This window comes from Hyalella azteca, unplaced genomic scaffold (genome assembly GCF_000764305.2).
Source record: "Hyalella azteca isolate HAZT.00-mixed unplaced genomic scaffold, Hazt_2.0.2 contig3354, whole genome shotgun sequence".
Taxonomy (NCBI): Eukaryota; Metazoa; Arthropoda; class Malacostraca; order Amphipoda; family Hyalellidae; genus Hyalella; species Hyalella azteca.
Genome location: NW_025933605.1, coordinates 214,746 through 237,706, shown reverse-complemented (window position 1 = coordinate 237,706; position 22,961 = coordinate 214,746). Strand labels below are relative to the sequence as shown.

Below are 22,961 nucleotides of genomic sequence, written 5' to 3'. Positions count from 1 at the left end.
TATATGCATACGACATCGTGTCGTAACCAAATTAAATAAATGGCGAACGTCAAAATCATCCCCGTCGTCAAAATCATTAACGGTCGAATGTCCTTTTTTTTCTTATTTAAATGAAAAAAATGACCAATGCGATCATATAAATCAATGAAAAACTCTAACAAACTATTTGCAGAAGCAAATTAAAACAGCGTCAAGAAAAACGAGAAGCACACTGCACCGCGTATAGCTCTTTAACCTCCCTTAGCTCTGACGACTGCTGTCCTTATCACGGGACGACTGAAATAGCCCAGCATTGCCCAATACCAGCATAATTTTCATACTTCTCCCCGTGCGCAAGCATGCTGCAGAGCAAATTAGCCAACATGATTACTTGCTGAAAGCCACAGGGACTAAATCCCTGGTGTGGCGAGATGAGGCAAGTAAGAACAGCTGCGTAGGTGTTATGCTGACTATTTCTATTGCATGTAGAGGGTTGGCATTGGCTCTTGGGCTAATTTAAGAGTCAAATTTTTGGGCTACGGCAGCGCTCCCCTTATCATAGCCGGATGAGCGGGCCAGTTCAGAAGTACAATTCTCAGGAAATCGGAGGTTGATGAAAAGAAAGGCCTGCTTAGCTGCTACTCAACATCTTCCGGAGGTTCGGTGTGGAGAACTAAGTTAGTTACTGCTGATGGAGAAGACCTCCACAATTATCCGCGGGCCAAAACGGAGTTCGACTTAAGGATGGAGTTTGAAGGCGTTTTAATCTTGGCGCTAAATGAATTGCAGGTATGCGTTAGGTTAGAGGTCTTAACATGCCTTCAAGGACAGACAGATGGTTGAATGTGAAGAATGAGATACATAAACTTAATCGATGTTCTGTATATAATTATGAATAGATGACCTTCATTTGATCGTGAGCGTTTAATTAAAGCTGCGTGAAGGACTTTGGTAAAATGAAGAAAATTTTCATATTCAAAATTAACTTAGATTTGAATTGTACCATCTACCAAGAAGTACCATGACAATGAATTCACGTACAATGACGTATAAACGAAGTCACTATACGTGCAACGACGCCATCTTTACGCATGAAAATGTAGACGATCAGGTAATTTATAGGCCCGATGCGTTCAAATTAGCCAGGAAGGTCAGGTAATACGGGTGATCCACGGACACTTCCTGTTTTATTTTTTGTGCCAGGAGCCAGATGTCACAGGAAAAGGGAGAAGAATATTTCATATGAAAGGTAGGGTCATGAAGTTTCGTGTCCCGCCTAGTCAGTTGCCACTGTGCACTGGACAAGTCAGCAGCGTGCGTTGGCTGTCGAGTCGTACTTCTCGAACGGCCGTTCAACTATCGCTACTCACCGAGCATTCCGTACTCGGTTTCGTGTTCGTAATTCAGGTCGGGTTCCTGGTGTGAAATCGATGGTTACGTGGGTGAGCACATTTAGAGCAAGTCATCTTAAACAAATTGTTTACTATGACTGTCCAACGACCCTACCTCAGTGGAGAACATACGCCAAGCCTTCGCCTACATACCCGTCAATATGCTTCTGCGAGTTAAACGGAACTTTAAAAATCGACTAACTGAATGCATAGACAATGGGGGCCGTCTTATGTCACATTTAAAAGTGAAATATACAAAAATTCAGGTTATGTCTTTTCCAATAAAATTTCTAGTGTAATGATATCTTTAGCAGTTCTTTTTTTACTAAGCTCTCAAATCAGTAAGTTTTTGTGAATCACCCTGTATATGACACAATCAGTGAACACCTAACAAGTGAACGAAAGCTTGTGCTGAGATGCCTGCCACTCACATGCGTACACATAAACGGAATGAAGATGTACGAGGCAATGACGAAGAGTGAAATTCCTAACGAATAAATCATTTCAATTATGCGTAGCAATAAGGCATAGTAATTTTAAATTTTAATTATTTTAACTCAGATCATCTATGCATTTTGAACATAATTAAACTAAACAAAATAACACCAAAACTATTATATGGAGTTTCATCGTACAACTGCGAAGTATATTTGGCAGGTTCTGACTAATCTTGCAGGAATTAGATTTTATGTCGGAAATTCGACGCATATTTATTAAGAAGTTTTGACAACAATAGCGATTTGAATAAAATCATGCAAGAATATTACGCATTAAAAAATAGAGCGCCAGTCATTCAAAAGAGCTATTACTCATCAATCGCTTCTGTACCGTCCGTCCTCTAGTCAGCATGCAGGGCTGATAGTGTTGAAACAGCGATTGCATTAAGTTAGAACGCCTCCTATTTTTTCTCTCACTAACTACTCACCCAAAACGTATGAAACTTGTGTCACTTCTCAACGTAATCTCCCTGCAACGTTACGCATTTTTCACAACGCTGACGCCATGATGCCATGGGCGCTGCAAACGCTTCTTTAGAAGTTTGTTGGTACCACTAGAAAATCGCTGTCCACTAGAAAAGCGTATGAATGAGCGGTCCCGGAGAGTGTCTTTCAAATCTGGAAACCGCCAAAAATCGGTAAGAGCTTTCTTCTGACGAGTGATGAATCACTTCAAAGCGGCTTGCATGAAGAAACTGTAGCGTCACGTTAGCGGCTAGCCCGTCACATGTCATCATCCTAAGTAAACATTGCTTAGTAACAAACAACACGGGAAGCATTGCGGTCGTTCGTTAGCATTCGTGGCGTCCCGCCCCGACGGACAATTTTCGCATTTTCAGCTGGTCATGCAGGACTGTGCGCGCAGTTCCTACGAAAATGGTAACTTTGTGGGCGATTATTTCCAAAATAAATGGGCGATTCCTCAAAACAGCTTCCTGGAATCGCTCGATCATATCAACAGATCGGCTTGAGCGAAGCCGAGATTCACTTGGTTCGTTGTCACACGATAGTACATGCAGTTCGGCAGTGACACAAGCATTTGAAGCGCAATGACGGCAGCAAACGGCACCAAGCCCCGCCAACTTTGGTGGAAATTTCGATCTAGCTGGATAAGTCAATTTTTTCCAGCATCATTTAAATAGTGTTGGTTCGTTGCTGAAGTAAATAAAACTAATCTGACATATTTTTTTCACTCTACCATAATTCGATTTTTATTCTGTTCATTCCCGTAATTTACAAGTGTTATTATATTAGTGCCAGGTACCACACATGGGAAATCATAAACGGTTACGTAATTTCTGCCCAAAAAGTCACCCTACATCCCGCTTTATATTCGAGGCTACGTTATCTTGCCTCTGCCAATAGCCTGCCTATCGTTCCATACATAGCATTACTCTGTACCAAGCCAAGGGAATGAAATAATAGCCATGGAAATATAGTTGCGGCCCGAACAACGAAATTTACGTTTTGCCCGCAATTTTTAAATAGCAAAGATTTAATATCTCTGAAGGTAATATTAGTAAGTCGATAATATTGCATAATATGAAAGTTGAATAATTTCATTTTACAATTTAATAAAAACTCAATTAATTCTACGCGATACGAAATATTTTGTGAGTAGTGACGTTCCACGCAAAATAAGTCAAATACGGTTCTCCGTATAAATTGACAGACTTAGAAAAAGATGACTAAATGGATTTCGAAATGTGCTGGGATTTTTATTAATATAATCAGAAATACGAATTTTTGTGTATCGTTCGTCCACTAAGCCTATTTTTTGTCCTTCCACACTTACAACAAGATCCGAATTTAATCCGCAGGTTCGTGCAATAAGATCGTGTGTTATCAGGAGAGCAACACAACAAGATCCTCTTGCATTCCATAGATCCTTTTTATCCATATACTAAAATCCTTACATATCCTGAAGTACTGTTCCTTATCCCTTCACAACGGAAGCATGAATGCAGCAAACAAACACCGCCTGTACGTTCGAGCCGCCCTTATTCGATAGACGTTTCAAAGGTCCATCAATTTTTTATCATTAATGAATAAATTGGAGCCTCAAAGCTGGCTAATTGACAAGGTTTTTCCCGTCAAACTCGCCTGCAATAAACACTGAGGGGAGAAGTTAGCAGGAGGCGAGCCGTGCGTCTATTATGGAGTGAGAAACTCTTCTCAAACTCCAAGGACTTTGTTGCAGCACTTCTGGAGCGGCGGCCGCTGTTTGTTTTATTTATCGCGGCGTAGAATATGCCTATATTGGGGGCGTATTATAAATATAATAATTAAGGAGCATTGCGGTCGTTTATTAGGAGGAATTACGTTCATAATTTAGGAGGCATTACCTTCAAGCATTAATGGGCATTGCTTTTATATGTTGGGGTCATTGCTCTTATTTATAAAGGGGATTGCATTAATATGCTAGGGAGTATTGTGTTGAGATGCTAGGTGGCGTTGCATTCATCTGTTAGGTGATATTGCGTTCAAACGTTAAAAGGCAGTGCGTTCATGTACTATAAATAGGCAACGTTACGTTCACACCTTGAGAGAAATGGTGTTAATACATTTGGAAGCATCCAGCTCATATATTGGGGGGCGTTTCGTACTTATATTACACAGGCAGCACAATCCTATATTTGGCGCGCTATATTCATACATTCTGAGGTTCAGGCACTTTAAATTTTGTTGAGGCGGATGCTGCTGATGTGATGCTGTTGCTGAGGATGATACTGAAGATGATACTGAAGCAGATGGTTAAGCTCAGATCGTTGCTGATACTGAGACGGATGCTGAATCTGAGAGTGACGCTGAGTTGGAGGCTGAAATTGGTGATGATGTTGAGGGCCTGCCAATTCTGTGCAGTTATTCCCTATTAATCTCATTCACTCTCTCATCGACAGCCAAGACTCGGCCGGCGGCTGGCCGCGGTTGGCCGGCCGTTGTTGTCCAGGAGGTGCGCACTCATCAGCACCCAGTGTTTTTGTTCGGTAAAGTTGTGCTGACAACGAGAGGTGCGTGGCGCTGACATGTTGTCAACACGATAACAATGCGTTGCTGCAGCTGCTTTGTCTGTACCTCCACTCGGGGCCCTCCACACCTGAACTCTCCTCATCTCCTCTTTCACCCTTCTTCTCCCTTCTTCTCCCTTCTTCACCTTCTTCTCCCTTCTTCTCCCTTCGCCCTTTTTCTCCCTTCTCCCTGCTTCTCTCTTCTCCCTTCTTCTCCTAGTTTCTCACGACTTCCCACGTTCTCTTTCGTCCTTATCATTTATATCTTTCGATGTCTTCCTCCCTCTCTCATGCTCACCCTCTTTGACTTTACACCTCATACTCATAATTTTGCTCTGCCCTTTGTTCTCTGTTCTCAGCTTTTTGCTTGTTTTTCGTCCTTTATGTTCTTGAATGTCCCACTCTAGCTTTCTACATCTTTCTCTTCTTCTTTCGCCTCCTTTGTTCCCTCTTCTTCTCCTTCGTCTCTTGCCTCGCTCTCTCTCTCCATCGCTTGCTCCCTCCCCCTTCCCTCCTTCCTTTCCCCACTCCCTCAATCGTTTCTCCCCTCGCTCCCTCGCCTCCCTCCCTCATTCCTTCCTTCATCCACTCGCTCCCTACCCGCTTTTTCTCCCCCACTTCTTCCCTCTCTTTTGTATCACTGGCTGCCCCACTCAATGGTTCCACGCTAGACTCGCCATGGAAAGCTCATTCACGAAACCAAATTAGATTTGAACAAATTAATCCATATTGAACTTTAATTTTAAAAAAATTTCGGACTGATTCAATCTTAATAAATTCATTTAATCTATTATTATATTATGAAAATCAAGACCCAAGATATCCACTAATGTAAATTCACAATTTCAAACTCTAACACAATCATAGAAGATGTCATTGAAGTCATAAAACTGAACTCTACAAAACGTTTTGAAAATTTAATTCTCAAGATTCAATAAACAGGATACAATCTTGTGCATTAATCTATAAATAAATAAATTAATTAAATATTCATATTGAGTCTTGAATTTAATCACGAATTTTGATTGTTGCTACAACACAAGGAACTAATTTGTGTGGCGGCGAGGGCGCAGGCGATGAGCCCTCGTAACATTTGCAGGCAATCACACGGCGCGCGCTGCAGCCTTCGCAGTGACCTTTGCTATGGCAATTATAACGCTCATTACGCAAGACAAGCGTCATGAGATTGCTGGCCGCCCGGGCTCGAATATCTTTGTCCAGTGTCTGTGTCGAAATTAATTCACTAATATCTTAGCTGATATCTCTGTTGAACATTTTTGTTGAATTAATCTGTTAAATATCTCCTGCTGAATATCTCTGTTGAACAGCGTTGTTGAATATCTCTGTTGTTAATATCTCTGTTGAACAGCGTTGTTGAATATCTCTGCTGTTAATATCTCCTGCTGAGTATCTCTGTTGCATATCACCTTTGAAAATCTCTGTCGAATTTCTCTGTTGTTGGATATCTCTGTTGAGTTTATTTGGGATTATTTGTCGAATTTCTCAGTCGAATTCTAGCATAAATTTGTCGAAAGTGTTAGTCGACTATCTTTGTTCAGTGGTTTAATCAAATATATTTGTCGATTAAGTAGCCTGCGTGCAGATTTGCTAAAAAATACTATGACAGATTCCACAGAATTTCTAATGAAGCCTATTAAAGTAAATCAACATCCTTTGCCAGTAAATTTCTCCTTAAAATATGACTAATCAGCTCAAAAAAATCCTTTTAAGAAACGGAAAATAATCTTTTGGAAGTTTTGCCATTGAGATTGGAATTCCCGCACCAAGCTTCGTTGAAAATGTTAATCTCCGTATTTAAAGAAAGGACGGGAGGTCGGATGCCAGCTTTGGATATTTCTACGGTTATTTTAAACTGGCAAGCCGCCACACTAAATAGTATTATTTGGTCGGCATTGTGCGAGGGCGGCGGCGGGTGCCATACATCAGCAAGTGTCGGATTGCGGACGTTATCCTGCAGCAGTTGTACTTACAGCTTCTCGCCCTGCCCGCGCCACGTGACTTTCCTGCGAATGCCTTGATCGGCTGCAGGATATCTTACGCTGCACCGCCTTCGTACCGTGTCAGTGAATGATGACAGAGGCATTTATGGCAGTGGGCAGTCTGTGAATATTGATTATGTTCCGTAATATGTGTTGAGTATGTTAAGCTGTTAAATATATTGCGCATGTTGAGTCTAGAGGATAAACTTACAAAATTATTTTACGACCGTCTTGGTGTTCTGATTGTCCCAACAACTTGGTCCAAAAACAGCCCCAGGGCTCCGACTTTATCCTCTTGATCTTGGCCTCAGTGAATGATCGGATCCGGTTCACGGTGGCCGGTGCGTGGCTGCTGAAGACGCGACCTAAGCGTCAAGATAGGCAAGTGGTTGAAGTTTGTGGGACTGGGAACTTCGCTGCAGCCTACAGCATGTCCCTAACTTCATTTTCTGCGTTGATGCTCAACAAGAAATTCAGACCGTGTTCCCTGCTAGTGATGTTGGTGCATTATTCCATTGCGAGTTTCGTGCCGTGAACTTGTCGAAATGATCTGCAGTGATTGAGCCTATGTAGGACTCATTCTTTTTAAGCAGTTCCAATTGGTCTAATTTCAAGCGAGGCTGTCACCTAGCAACACTTAGGTTGTCACTTAGCAACAAACTATTTTCAGCTGTGCCAAGGAGTTTTCAATGCGTGATCTTAAGATTATATTTCGATTTTAATTTCAAGTCAACGAGCATCACGCGACGTAAGTTGCCGACGGTGAGATTTCTGCTCTCCAACGCACAACATTCCCGCCTGTCATAAGATCATTGCCGTCTTGTCCATCATTAGACAGGAATTTTTTGCATACGCAAGCCTCGTGATATCTCAATTAAATTGTTTGTGCAAACGTTAAACATGGGACCAAAGCATAGCAAAATGCATAAAATATCAGTTAATTAAATGAAATTATGGCCACCCCGCAACCTTTAATTTTCGCTCTTCCACCAAGCTCCAGAAATGGAAAACTTTCCCTCTGCCGGAAAAAGCTGGCATTTAAAAGGGAATCTCGGCGTCGGTAGGAGTCATCGTGCAGGCCAGTCGCTCGCATGCAAATGCCGGGCATTAAAGAAGCAAGATTCGGTGCTAAGTATTCAGTGTGCAATGTTCCCGGGATGAAGTCTAATTAAGATGATTTGAGTGGCGACGGCGGTCGTAAAAGCAACTCAAGCTCGTCTGGTGTGATAGCGCCGGATTAAAGTCACTAAATTGAGGGCTCAGTAGCGAAGTGAGGAGGATTGGAATATATGAAGGTATAATTCTAGCGCTGCTCTCGTGAGAGGTGCATAACAGCAGACGAATACGTGGTCACGCTGATGAATAGTTTACGCTGTACATGGCGCTGAATCTGCCGGATAAAAACATGTATTGCAGAGAATAAATTAAGATAATATTAAGTAGAAATGAACTTAAATGCTGTTAATTGTTTCAAATGGCAGACATTTATTTGTTTAAAGCTTTTGACGCCATGTAGCATGTAGCTGACTCTGTTCTCTCCACTGCATTAACACGAACAATGAATGAATCATGGGCTGTTATAAGCAGGCTCATGTAGGGGTTCAAAACATGATGAAAATTAGTCATAATAACATGAATCCAGCACAGCCTGGCGCTCGTTGTGGGCCAACTCAAATCTTCGCCCAAGGTTTATTTCGAGCTAGTCGATGAGGATATTCGTTGATTTTTAGACAGAATTTCGCAACAATAATCGCCCACAAACGAAAGAAAAATTGCGCCTTTAATCATCTGCAGACTCGCAATTATAACCGTCCAGACCAAACAACTTCTCGTTCAGGTTATTGAAAAACAACTTTCTATGTCCTGCATTGCAAGTGGATGTCTTTGTATATTAGCACGTCTTTTAAAGCCTCAGCCGTATCAATGGCGGTCTACTGGCTGACGTACGTTGTGGTGCATTTGAACCACCAGTGGTTTTCAACAGGGGACGGACAGGCAAGCGAGGGCTGACTCACCAACTCGCTGCCTGAGTTCCGAAAAGTCGAGTTTTAGGAGCCGCTAAGTATTCCCTTTACAACTTGCGAGGAAGTTGTTCTGCTTCGACTTCTTAACGACGGTCACCTGAAACTTAACGCACACACTTCGGCCAAGGCAAGACCTACAGAATTTCTTCGTGGAGACCGCGCAGGCTTCGGTTAAATGACATTATTTCCTGGACAATTAAGCCAAGCAAATGAATGGTTGTGTCATTTAAATTTTGTGTTTGATAATTTCGATATAAATGACTATCCACATTGCCTGTAGTATTAACACACCATTCATAGATAAATTGTCGAATACTCTAGGAAAACATCCATTTGATGTCAAATGGATTGACAAATTAACAATATAAATAAAACGAGCCTTTGATAGTGAGAAGCGGGCATACGCTGATACGTTTTTGGGACGTTTTTGCGAATAAAATGGGCAATATGCCAACGAAAATATATATAAGACGAAAGTTTTGATGTATCGTCGTTTACGTCTATTGCGCCGCCGACGTGTACGTTGTGTGACTTGTGAGCGCAAGTAGAGCAGCATTGCGTCACCGGATCACTTCTTTGTCTCTGTCTCTCAACGCATTCATGTGTGCTGTCATTCATAAAATGTTAATCACAAGTCATAAGCTCACCGCTTTACCGTCCGTATTCTGAGCCTGCATTTGTAGTCGTAAAAAAAATATGATCGCATTGTACCTGATTTTCTAAGAATTTCGTATCATCTTCAGTTCCTGCAAAACTATTAGCATCTGTGGGGACTGCGTACTGACCAGCATTCATTACGGCGTAGCTTTACATCGTAGCCCTGCTTCTCTACATTTGTTGAAGGCTGGAGCGCCGCTGCCGCTGCGCCAGAACTTCGCGCTCGGGACGACCGTGTCAGCGCCGCGGCTCGCGTCGCTCTTGTTTCTCTGACCGCTCTCACAAAGCCTCGTGCATTCCTTCATGGCCGCACGGAATGCGTGGCCGTGCGTGTCCCAGCATTTCCGATGGTGCGTCGTGCGCTTGTGCGTCTCTCACGCTCATTGTTCACGCTCCATCAAACACACGCTGTGCACATCACTGCGCATCAAATGGTGATCAGACCACAGCATTGATTCCTGAAGACCAGCACGCGTCCTTATCTCAGCTCTACATTCATGCGATCGCTGCTAAGCTGCCAGACGTGTTCCTCCGGGACCTGTAAATGATCGCTTTATGGGCAATCCCAATCTACAGAAAACTGGCTTACAACTCTGAGATTTTCATGCCATATTAGGATTTATCATTTATGTGTGCGCTTTCTTAAGTGTGTTTCTACAGTGAATTTATTGTGATATTTTAGGTGATAACCTCGTCACCGTAATTCCTGTAAATAAGTCATATATTAAAAATATATATAATGAATGGATAAAATTAAATAGGAATCATCCGAGTAGGTTTAGGGTTCAGTATCGCCCGAGGATATGATTGAAATATAGTTAACGTCATTCATTTTAATAAGCGAAGTTGAAATGCAGGCCTTCGACCTTTAAATGTAATCTTGCCTTCATTAAATGACATAAAAGTTAATGTATATATAATAAAAGTCCTTCAAATGTCGTTCGAATAATTTGCCAGTTAATTTTATTCTTGATCATTAGTCACTTATTGGGGAAGGCAGTAAATTTAAAAGTTACATTAAATCAAAACATGGCGTAGAGAGGTAAAGATAACAGAGAATAGCTTAAGGCTTGACTTTTTAGTATATAAAATTAAATTATTTATACAATTAGACGCAAAGCTGGTAAACTGGCGCGGCTGCTGTTTAAGTGACAACCTGTTGCTCTTGGATGTGATCTCGGTGATTAATGTTTTATTGATGATTTAAGAATTTGATTAGATCGCGAATAATTTGTAGTTACTTAGTAGCAGTACCTTAGCAAAATTGACACACTAGTGTTAATAAAGATAATGAAAATTGCCACCGCATTCAAACATAAGATGAAACTCACCTGCTGCTGGATATTGATGGTGATCAGATGGCAAGGTTTGATGGTGATCGCTTTCTTAATGATCGCTTGTCTGAACAGTGAACTGTTAGCACTCCCAAGGCGAGAGTTGTTGTCAGTTTTGTCAAACTTTTGGTGTTGTCAGTTTTGTCAAACTTTTGGTGTTGTCAGTTTTGTCAAACTATTGACGTTCACAGTGTTGCCAGACGAGTGACGTTGACAGTGTTGCCAGACGAGTGACGTTGACAGTGTTGCCAGACGAGTGACGTTGACAGTGTTGCGAGACGAGTGACGTTGACAGTGTTGCCAGACGTCGCCACCTCGCTAGGTCACCTATCTCTGCAGAGCTATCAATCATAACCAACTGCCGTGTGCCGCGCATCATAAGTGATGTCGTGGAGCGTCACTGATGTGTGATCAGTGATGTATGATCAGTGATGTGTGATCAGTGATGTGTGATCACTGATGTATGATCAGTGATGTATGATTAGTGATGTATGATCAGTGGCGCATGATCAGTGATGTATGATCAGTGATGTATGATCACTGATGTATGATCAGTGGCGCATGATCAGTGATGTATGATCAGTGGCGTATGATCAGTGATGTATGATTAGTGATGTATGATCAGTGGCGCATGATCAGTGGCGCATGATCAGCGTACACGTGGTGCGCATGCGTAATTGACATCACGTGTTCGCTGTGTGAGCGCGTGACGAGCGCCACGTGCTCCGCAGTCGTGCCCTGACAGCCGCCTTATCTTGCCCATTTTTACAGGGATAATCTACGAGTATTCTCATCATTTCATAATATTTAGTCGGCCTAAACGAGGGACCAAAATACTTTTTTACCATAGAATTCAAAGAATTTTTCAATTGAGATATAAATTTGCATTTGAATTTGAAATTTTATTCGACTTTCATTTTAATCCTTTTCACTGCTACAATTTTCAGAGAACGGAAGCATCGGAATAGATCTCTATTTATCTGCTGCTCCGTAAACGTGATAAGCATTCCTCCAACCACCTGCCGTGAAGTTGAACCTCTCGTGACCAGCTGTCCTGAGGATGTGATGACATTCCTCCAACCACCTGACGTGAAGCTGAACCTCGTGGAGCTGAACCTCTCGTAACCAGCTGTCCTGAGGATGTGATGACATTCCTCCAACCACCTGTCGTGGAGCTGAACCTCTCGTGACCAGCTGCCGTATTTTCCTAGTAGGAAGTAGAGCTACCACCCGAAGGAGTCCTCAGCCGAGTGCTCTCTGATTCAACGAATGAATCCTCAACGTGGTGCTCAGTAATTAAATCTGATAAATGAAGACCTGATTGTGGGGAGATTCATAGTTTGTAGTAAAAATTATACTTTAAATTTTAGTCTTCTCTTAAAAACTCTCTTAAAATTTATTCTCTCTTAACTCTCTTCTCTTAAAATTTATAAATGAAACCGTATGTTAGTTAATGGAAGAAATTTCAGTTCTTCTTTAGAAGCTCAGTTTGAAACGATATTGTTCCCACTTACATCTTCGGTGTTCTCAAGCACAGTCATATTGTTCTCATCGAAAAAAAAAAACGTTCTATTCATCCACATTCAAATTTCTCAATCACCCCCGCTTTGTTCTCATCTTTTCTCACATTGTTCTCACCCTCCTCACTTTTTTCTCACCCTCACCCACTTTGTTCTCATCCACACCCATATTGTTTTTACCCTCACCCACATTGTTCTCATCCATACCTACATTGTCTTTACCCTCACCCACTTTGTTCTCATCCACACCCANCCGACCTCGTTGGTGCCGCGCCGTATCCTGAAGTATCCTTGCTCGCCCCAGTCTTGCCCCCACGAGTTCTTCACGATCCAATACTTCATCCCCGACGCCTCGTCCACGCCGTAGCCCACCACCAGTACAACGTGGTTTACCGTCTGAAATTTTGGGAAATAAATTAAGTGGAATGTAACTTTAATGTTAGTGTCCTTCCACTCAATAATTCAGTTAGTCTATTTATGTTCCCATTAGAGTCAACTAATTATTCTTCAGGTACAGTGCGGCTTATCTATACATAGTATAGACCCATCATCTTATCTACATTATATTTTCGAATGTCATCTTTTGGATTCGTGCGCATGAAGCCTGGCGCAGTAATTATAATAGACCACTCGAGCGCTTAATTGTCAACAATGCATGCGTACTTTTCCGGAATATTACCTCGATCAGATATATGCTTTTTGATGATGGAATTATTGAGCGTTGAGAAATTAGAAAGGGAAAGTTGTATTGAAAAATTAATTTAAATTTTATTCATTTAATTTTAAATACTATTGCCTTCAAATTACAAAATGAAATTTGAACGGGAAGTGTATAAATACTGAAAGTTTCAGCGAGAATTTCTTTCAGCAACACTCTCTTATTTGAAGATAGTCAATTATTGTTATTCGTAGGAACAGGTTGTCAAAGTTCAGGGCCTTATGAACTGCAACTCTTCTCTAATGATAATAATGGAAAAGGAAAAATTTTGTCTCTACGCTTTTAGCCTCAATGCATGGAACTACGTCTTCAAACCATATGTTGCGTCAAAACCTACCATGGGTTTTCTCTCACTGTCTATCCCACAGTCAAAAAAGTCCCACTATCTGAAAGAAATCGGTCAGCCATAGAATGGCGCCGCAGGCATAAATTTTGAACTTCAGAACTATACAGTCAAATGAAGTTTTTCAGAGATACCAGGCTTGAGGAACCGAATTTTCTGTCGATTTATCTTGCAGTAAAAACTAAATTCAGTAACAGTTTACTCTCTTTCAATTCATGGCAGTTTCCTCTAGCATGATTTTACGGTTTAATTGAAACCTGTTTATTACAACACTGTTGTTTAGTACTGGATGGATTTAGACCAGTTTTTGATAAAATAGGATTTCTGAATTTTTTTTTGTCATTGAAATAATCAGTTAGATGTTGTCTTAATTTAAGTTATGCTAAATTATACTATCATAGGTATAGACTTACATAGACAGGGTCAAAGTCCCTCTTCACGGCCGGAAGATGGACATAGATGCCTTGATGGTAGCCCGAGAAGTCCGACTCTACGTTGAAGTCCACAGCGATGGGGCCTTCCTTGACGAGGGCTTCCATCATGAGGGCCTCGTTGGCGCCCCCGTAATACCCTCCCACGAAGGCGTACCTGCTCACGTAGGTACGGGCGCAACTTGGATCCGTCGAGCATTCGCTTTCCTGAGGGAAAAATAATGCACATGATCAATATATATATGCATAAGTACATGTACATGTACAATATACATACATAAATATACATCATAAAATGCATAAAAAATACGAGTTCTATAAGAAGCCAAAATTAGAAACTTTGAAACCTGTTGCCTTATTGGATGAGAGACGATATGTCATAAATTTCATTGCGAGTTGCCGATCAATTCTTACTATATATGCCCACCTTTCGTCTGCAAACAATTGTCAAATATTTTGTCAGTTTATTCGGATACATCATCCCTAGCTAATGGTATTCGTCTCTAAAATTCTTGTTAATTGGAGTTAATGTCGGTAGACAAAGGGCAGAGACGCGGATTTCAGAAAGGCAAAAGTTACATCCTTTCCGACTCAGAGTTAGAAGTTGCCCTATCTATTCACACGGTCACAACTCCAAGGTAAACGCTGCCCTATCTACTCACACCTCCAAGGTAGACGCTGCCCTATCAACTCGCACCTCCAAGGTAGAAGTTGCCCGATCTACTCACGCCTCCAAAGTAGAAGTTGCAGGACTCATTCACAAAGCCGATGTCTTTGGCGTAGCGTCCGGCGATGAGGTAAGCGAAGCCTCCGTTGCAGCCTTCTGACAGGCGCGAGCAGGACACCACTTCCTGTGGTCAAAAATAACTTTCTATCTCGATGGATATCATCAAGTATTTTACAGTATATTTCTAAGCCTATATACATTTGAAATTGGTACATTTTAAAATTTTTAATTTATGCAAAATATTTATTATATGTTGTATGCATATCGTGTCGCTTCATCTTTTCTTCTACTCTATTGTTAGTCACCCATTATTATTTTGTAGGGCTATCTCTAGTAGTAGAATGTGCATGTCAAATTTTCTAGTAGTTCACGGGTCGGTTCGTGAGTTAAATATTAACTTTTTTGTTTGCTCAGGAAAATAAATGTAACCTTACCTGCGGACTGAAGATATCTTGTCTGGAGTTGTTGGTCAGGATCCTGACTCTGGATTCGAGTAGGGCGGTGGAGGCGAAGGCGTAGCAGGACCCGCAGTTGCCTTGGTCCCTGACGGGGGACACGTAATTCACTCCCTCCACGTCCCGCCAGTCGAAGTGTGATGGCAGGAGGGCTGCACGGGACAGTTCTTCCTTGGTCGTGGGCTTGGGGGGTGGCAGGGGAGAGTAAAATCCACCGGCACGCTGCAGCATTTCGCGATTGGTGTACCTGAAGGGTGATCGCGAGTTGTTAAATTAGTTGAAATATATTTGCTATTTGCGTGGTTATTTTATAATATTCTCTAGTATTTTCTCTCAGCACATTTCACTCTGCGTTTTTCGCTCGGATTTTTTCACATAACATTTTTAATTCAACATTTTCCACTAATACCGTTCAAAATGGGGATAGGCTTTCGCAGTCCACGAGGTTTGCGCTTCATTGATGCGTCGAATGAATGCTTTGTTGTTGCGGAAGAACTCATCTGGATTTCTTAGAACAGGTACGTGATACTTCCGGGGAGCTGACAGGCCCTGTGACAAGAGTCATATTCCTAAACTTTTTATTACAAGCTGCATAATTAATAATGAAAAATTATTAGTAGCAATAATAGCTTGAAGTTTTTTTAGTAAACTCACCTCTATGAGGAAATTACTTTTAAACTGTACCCAAGAAAATTACGTGTGAACTGATAACTGATAATTAGAATGGTTCTCTTGAGTGCCGTCGATATCTTGTTCTCCTTCCCAGATAGTTTCATAATTCTGTCTGCTTGTGCTACACTTAAAGTCCTAAAGCACCACTCAAGATAATTTTCCTACGTCCTCGACTTCATTGTCTCCAAAGAAACATTTTGAACAATATTCGACCTCCACTTAGTCTCTTTTTTGAAAACGCAATTGCAAGTCTTTCACATATAGTAAATGTGAAAGACTTGCACCCTCACCCTCAAAATGTTTCACTGCAAACTTTGTGGCGCAATGATCAAATAATGAGCACTGTTTCTGTTAAGAAACGTTTTCTTAATCATTCGAATAATTAATACTGGTTTATTACATACTTTAAACGTAGCCTTGACAGCGCTGAAGCAGGACCAGTGGCGCACGGTGGTGTCCCGAGCCCAGCCCACGTGGAGGTGGTCGCACCAAAAGCCGCTGCTGTTGTACGCGAAGTTCGCCCAGTACGAACGCTCGTTGATGTTCACCTTCAACATATTTTTTAGTTTTATTCATGCTTCAAATTTCAAGCTAATTTTATCAACATAAATACGTGCTAATGTATAAATTTACTCGAAGAGGTTGAGTTTTGTTGAGGCAATGATAGGAATTACTTCGATGTTGTTCACGAACTGCATTAATTAAGTCGCACCGACAGACCAATTTTACTGTAAACAATGCACATGTAAAGGATGAACCATACCTCAAACCCTTGGTTGTAGATGAGCGTCCATGTTCCTGTGTTGCCGAGCTCGTCGGTGACCAGGTTTGGGTAGGTGAGAGTAAACTGTTTTTGGTGGACCACTTCACCAAGCTCGCCGCTGCAGTCCAGAGAAGGATCTCCAGTTCTCGCCGACTCAGACACGATCCAAGTGCCAACCGCGTCAGAGAAGCGGCAGTCAATGGGCAGGTCGGCCCTGCAGAGCCCGGCTAGTGCCACCAAAACCACCAATCGCAACTGTTGAGTAAACCATCGTACTATGAGTGAAACCAAGGCGACAAGTCGCAGTCAGTAATTTGGCTCAATAGAATATAGTCTCCTCGGTTGATAAGAGCAAGGAGCTATACAAGGATCTGACCACTATTTTTTCCTCATAACTTTACTCATCAGAATGAAGAGCGGAAAATTATAGCATGTAAATTAACAAGTTATGTCATAGGACTAAACACAAGTTGTTAGACTTCAGCCTTACACAGGAGGATGAACATTATAAGTTAAATACCAAATAACCTTGGACAATTATGCTGCGACTCACCATGTCTGATGCGTAACTGCTGTGGAGACTGAGAAGAGGCTGACTATTTAAGGGAGGCGCCAATCTCTGCTGAGTGGGAAACATAACAGCTGTTTCTCCGATTACCAAGCATTATCATTGTGAGTGACGTGCAGTGTCATTATGACTGGCATGCAGTATCATTATGAGTGGCATGCAGTATCATTATGAGTGACATGCAGTATCATTATGAGTGACATGTATTATCATTGTAAGTGGCATGCGAAGTTAATTTTCTTGTTTGAAGTCGCAAAAAATGTTTGCGATTAGAACTTGCTCCAGCTGGTGAGGAAGAAACATCAACTTTAGTTCAGTATAAGTCAACATAAATTCACTAGAGGCCTGAGTCATCAAATAACTTTTCGAATATTGAGCAAAATAAGTAATGCGTTTTTTATAATGGCGTTTTGCATTGATAATTTTGTCGTATATCCTTTGTGTTCAAAGTAGTTTACCCAAATAGAATAATTTCGTTAGCATTTGATTTTTTTAGACCATTTACATGATTTTCATTTCAGTGCTCACAGTGGGCGCATTGTGTAACGTTGTGTACATAGAAAAAAATAGAAAAATTAACTGTAAAAAATAATTTATTTCTATAAAAAATCACATTGTATTTCTTTCGTTCCACAACCAGTAGAAAGATGGTAACTAAAGCCTACCATGCAAATAACACGAACTCCGGAAAATAAAATTTAATTTAAGACTTAAATCACAGACATTTAATTCAATTCCATGCAAATTTGTTTAAGCCGCAAATAGGTAATACGGTGACGCGTGTGGCACGTTTCACCGTGCACTGTACGAGGTAGGTTATACTTCGTGTGACGCGGCCGGCACTTATCACGGAGGTCTGTACAACAAAGCATAGATGTCCACGAGCTCGTTTACCATTTCATTTTGTTACCTGTGTTCCCTGTTTCAATTCGTCGGGTGACAGTATTGCTGAACTTCGAGAATGCTCGCGGCAGCTTCTCCAATTTTTTCCCCTATAATACGTCATTTTTCCATACATTGGGCTGGTGAAATTAAAGGATTCTAAATACAGCAATAAATAGAGGAGGACTGTCAACGAAAGCATGACAAAGCATGTAAACGAAATGGATAAATGTAAATAGAGAAAAATTGGTAAATAAATTATTTGAGCATTGGCTTTTGTAACGAATCAGTGAATGGTAATAAACGCGATTCGACCAGTGGATGGAGAAGACTTCGAGACTTTCGAGACATTGCAATCGGTTTTTAACGAGGCGCAATGCCGAAATTAAATGGAGTAGTAGCTACTCTAAGGCGACATCACTTAAAAGCAAGTGAAATATATAGGTATCTTGGACTAGACCGTATGACCGCTCTAAAAAATTTCAATATTTTCAATGCGTATTAAGACTGCGCAGACGAAATGTTGCGTAAAAACGTAGCGTCTGCATGGATCTGCTTCTATAGTAGGGAACGTGAATGTGAGTAATACAGTGATATGCATGATAATAGCGAATCATGAAGCGACATGAGAACTTGAGGTGTAGAATTTCATGACCGAGGATGTTATTAAGAGGCATGAGCAATTGCATAGGTGCATGAGTTACAACGTGTTATTTGTGCTGGATTTGTTTGGAGTGACGTGGAGAGTGTTGGGCTACTAAATTCACTCTTCGCCGGATGCCTAACCTACCCTAAATAATTGAGAACATCAACGGGATAAAATAAAACCAGATGGATAATTCATCAAATTTTTCCAGAAAAATCAACTGGAGGTGAACGAAGCGTCGCGCAGCCGTGTGATGTTCTCAAGGAATCACTGTCGCCGACACGCACAGACTCTCGATGCCGACCTCGTTGGTGCCGCGCCGTATCCTGAAGTATCCTTGCTCGCCCCAGTCTTGCCCCCACGAGTTCTTCACGATCCAATACTTCATCCCCGACGCCTCGTCCACGCCGTAACCCACCACCAACACCGCGTGGTTCACCACCTGCGTGGAAAGGAATTGTTAACTGATAAATAAATTTCAACTAGCGAAGGAACACAATGCAACAAAAATTTTTAATAACCAATTTATTTAAAATGAATTGAAAGCCAACAAAAGATGATATTAAAGAAGATTAAACTGCTATATCGAGCGTCACAGGTCATTGATTTCGCGTTTAGGGAATCGATTATTTGAATTAACCGAGGTTTCGAGCGGTGTTACCACCTCATCATAGTCCACTCTATGAAATTTGTCGAAACTTGTTTTGGATAGAAATTAGCACTCACTATGAACGGGTCGAAGTCAGCCTTGACGTTACCGACGCCGTGTACGTAGATGCCTTCACTGTAAAGGTAGAAGTCGGCGGTGACCTCGAAGCCGACGGCCAAAGGGCCTTCAGTGAGGAGGTTCTCCAGCATCTCCTCCTCCGTGCAGCCACCGTAGTATCCTCCGAGGTACTTGTAGTCGCTCACGTAGGTACGGCCACACGAGACGTCCGTGCCGCACGTGGCAGTGTCCTGGTACGAATTGTTACGTTTATAACGGTTTATTCGAGAATTATAAACGTTTCAGTGTTCGGTTCAACGTCAAAAATTCTATCGAATATTTTCACCAAAAAACAGGAGAAATGTTTTCTTAAAGAGCCGTCAAGCGTCCAGTCATTGACATCATAATTTATTATGGACATTTTGGGTGGCATTATATGGGGCATTCATTTGATCTTAATTTCATGATGTATTAGGTGCAATATTGCGTTATTTGAAGCGTTCACCTCGCCCAGGTATGGGTTACACTCCTCCGCTACGAAGCCCTGATCCTGCGCGTACCGTCCAGCGATGAGGTAAGGGAAGCCCCCAGCGCAGCCCTCGGAGATGCGCGAGCACGACACCACGTCCTGTACAGTGACGGGCAACGTTAACGCAAGCCGACGAAAATGTGTCTATGAGAAGATATATATATGTATATTGTTTGCAGCATTTTTTTTGAAGTCGATAGTGATACGACACCACATCTAATGATGGGACGTTCTTCACTAACCTAAGCCGTGCGAAAAGACGTCTGTGAAAAGATATATATGCGTATAAAATGTTTGCATTGAGGTAAGACTCTACACACCTGGGTACTCAAAATGTCAGACCGCGAGAAGTTGGTCTTTATCCTGAGCCTGGACTCAAGCATGGCAGCCGACGCAAAGATGTAGCAAGAGCCGCAGGATGCCTGGTCCCGCACAGGCGTAACGTAATTAACGCCATCGACGTCCCGCCAGTCGAAGCTCGTTGGCAACAACGCGGCTCTCGCCTTCTGCTCCGCGGTTGCCTTGCCAGGGGCGGGCAAACGGAACTTGCGTGAGCCTCCGCGACGCAGCATTTCTCGCTTAGTGTACCTGCATTCAGAATATGTTTGCAAGTTCAGCGAAGCAGGAATGGAATCTTTCAAATAAATTTTCTAGCTACATTTTAGGAAGCGTCCCACTCTTATGTACGCTTGATATCAAAACAAGCTGATTTGATAATCTAAACTAGAGATTAATAATGGAATTTATGCGCGAAGTGTCCTTGGAAACATGTCGAACTTAAATCTTTGTTTGAACTCATAAAGAGGAAAGCATGTAAGGCACTTATAACGGTGGACTTCCAATCCAGTTGACTATCATACGAAAGTTCTCTTATGATAGTCAACGTGAATGGAAGGCCTTCGGTCGATAATAAATGGTTTACAGTCGGCCATTTGTTGCAAACCGACACTACGACTGATATTTACTGGCATTACGAATGCGGCTTACTGTTCATGTTGAGGGTAAGCTTTTGCCGTCCAGAAGTTCTGAGCAGAATTTATCCTCTCGATCATTTCAAGATCATTTTTGTATGGTTCATCCAATCCAGGAAGTTCTTCCTCGACCAAGTGACGGGGCTTATGTGCATCTTGCTGGAAAGCCAGAAAGTTTACTAGTATTTAAATTCAAAAGTCTATGTTTTCTCGCGTTTCAAAAGTCTAGGTTAGTTTACGTTTCAACAATTTATAATTATAAATTTTAAATGAGATGAGCATGAGACCTGGGAACAGCAATCGCTCAAAATCCTACATCATTGTCACGAGTTATAAGAATTAAAATTTCATTAGTAAGCATAATTTACAGATATCTTCACATTGAAACGACACGCTCATCATTTCACGCATTCTATTCCACATTTCAAGTCGTCTTGATTACCTAAATGAAATGCTCAAGAGTCTACGGTTGAAAAATAATTGAGTCATTTGTCTAAATAGTTGAGCACTTTCTCACCCATAGTTTAGCATGGAGCAGAAGTTGCACCGAAACCCCATCATCCAAGCAAAATTGCGTCAGGATGACCAATACCAGCGTGAGAAGCGTGAGACTTGTCTGAATCGCTATTCAGAAAAGTCTCACAAGTCTCAAGACACGGCCTTGTTACCTGAAACCCGGCTTTCTTGTCTATAAGACAAAACTTGTTGCCCGAGACCCGGCCTTGTTGCCTAAGATTCGGCGCCTTGTTACCTGAGACCCGGCCTTGTTGCCTAAGACACGGCGCCTTGTTACCTGAGACCCGGCCTTGTTGCCTAAGACACGGCGCCTTGTTACCCGAGACCCGGCCTTGTTGCCTAAGACACGGCGCCTTGTTACCCGAGACCCGGCTTTCTTGCCTAAGACACGGCGCCTTGTTACCCGAGACCCGGCTTTCTTGCCTAAGACACGGCGCCTTGTTACTCGAGACCCAGCCTTGTTGCCTGAGACCCGGCCTTCTTGTCTAAGACACGGCATCTTGTTACCTGAGACCTGGCCTTGTTACCTGAGACCCAGCCTTGTTACCTGAGACCCGGCCTTGTTGCCTAAGACACGGCGCCTTGTTACCTGAGACCCAGCCTTCTTGTCTAAGACACGGCGCCTTGTTTCCCGAGACCCGGCCTTGTTGCCTAAGACACGGTGCCTTGTTACCCGAGACCCGGCCTTGTTGCCTAAGACACGGCGCCTTGTTACCCGAGACCCGGCCTTGTTGCCTAAGACACGGTGCCTTGTTACCCGAGACCCGGTCTTGTTGCCTAAGACACGGCGTGCTATACAGAAAGTGCCGTGCTATACAGATACAGATTAAGATTAAGATACAGATTAAGTGCTATACAGAAAAGACGCCTCGGAAGCGTGAACGTTTCAACTTTGCGAAAGGCGATTATGTTAAACTTCGTGAATCAGTGAGTGCAGCGAACATTTCGGACTGTATCATGAACATGAATGTGGCGGAGTCTTGGTCATTCATCAAGAACACGGTTATGTCTGCAGTTGATGCGTGTGTACCCAAGATCTGTCTCTTATACACATCTAGATGTGTATAAGAGACAGACTGTAAACAATGCACATGTAAAGGATGAACCATACCTCAAACCCTTGGTTGTAGACGAGCGTCCACGTTCCTGTGTTGCCGAGCTCGTCGGTGACCAGGTTTGGGTAGGTGAGAGTAAACTGTTTTTGGTGGACCACTTCACCAAGCTCGCCGCTGCAGTCCAGAGAAGGATCTCCAGTTCTCGCCGACTCAGACACGATCCAAGTGCCAACCGCGTCAGAGAAGCGGCAGTCAATGGGCAGGTCGGCCCTGCAGAGCCCAGCTAATGCCACCAAAACCACCAATCGCAACTGGTGAGTAAACAATTTTACTATGAGTAAAACAATGTAGCAAAGAAGCTGATCTGTTATTTAACTGATAACGATTTCAATGCAGTTTTGTCAAAAATATTATGCTGAATATTTGAAATTACAAAAATTTTAGACCTAAAACTTTTCAGTTAAAAATGTTGTTAATGGTCATTCTGCAGGTCTTACCATATTTTCGCTGAACACCGCAGGACAAATGAGTAGCGCTGACTTAGCTCAGCGAATAAATAGTCGCTTGGC

At 42.2% G+C, this 22,961-nt stretch overlaps 2 protein-coding genes across 2 annotated transcripts; both read right to left on the bottom strand.

Annotated features, from left to right (window-relative positions):
• Positions 1 to 1,341: 1,341 nt before the first annotated feature.
• On the bottom strand, positions 1,342 to 17,090 carry LOC108669401 (dipeptidyl peptidase 1). The gene is made up of 10 exons (XM_047879579.1): positions 17,073 to 17,090; positions 16,520 to 16,774; positions 16,161 to 16,304; positions 15,494 to 15,633; positions 15,064 to 15,331; positions 14,631 to 14,753; positions 13,885 to 14,109; positions 12,669 to 12,806; positions 4,524 to 4,721; positions 1,342 to 1,395 (listed from the first exon to the last, which is right to left on the bottom strand). Exons 1-10 carry the CDS (start codon positions 17,073 to 17,075, stop codon positions 1,342 to 1,344), a joined length of 1,548 nt encoding a protein of 515 aa, XP_047735535.1. The 5' UTR covers positions 17,076 to 17,090.
• A 1,713-nt stretch (positions 17,091 to 18,803) lies between these two features.
• On the bottom strand, positions 18,804 to 22,961 carry LOC125177589 (dipeptidyl peptidase 1-like). Its single transcript, XM_047879578.1, has 8 exons — positions 22,890 to 22,961; positions 22,449 to 22,703; positions 21,885 to 22,148; positions 20,838 to 20,980; positions 20,171 to 20,438; positions 19,827 to 19,949; positions 19,342 to 19,572; positions 18,804 to 19,057 (listed from the first exon to the last, which is right to left on the bottom strand). The coding sequence occupies exons 1-8, from the start codon at positions 22,890 to 22,892 to the stop codon at positions 18,875 to 18,877; spliced, it is 1,470 nt and encodes a 489-aa protein (XP_047735534.1). The 5' UTR covers positions 22,893 to 22,961; the 3' UTR covers positions 18,804 to 18,874.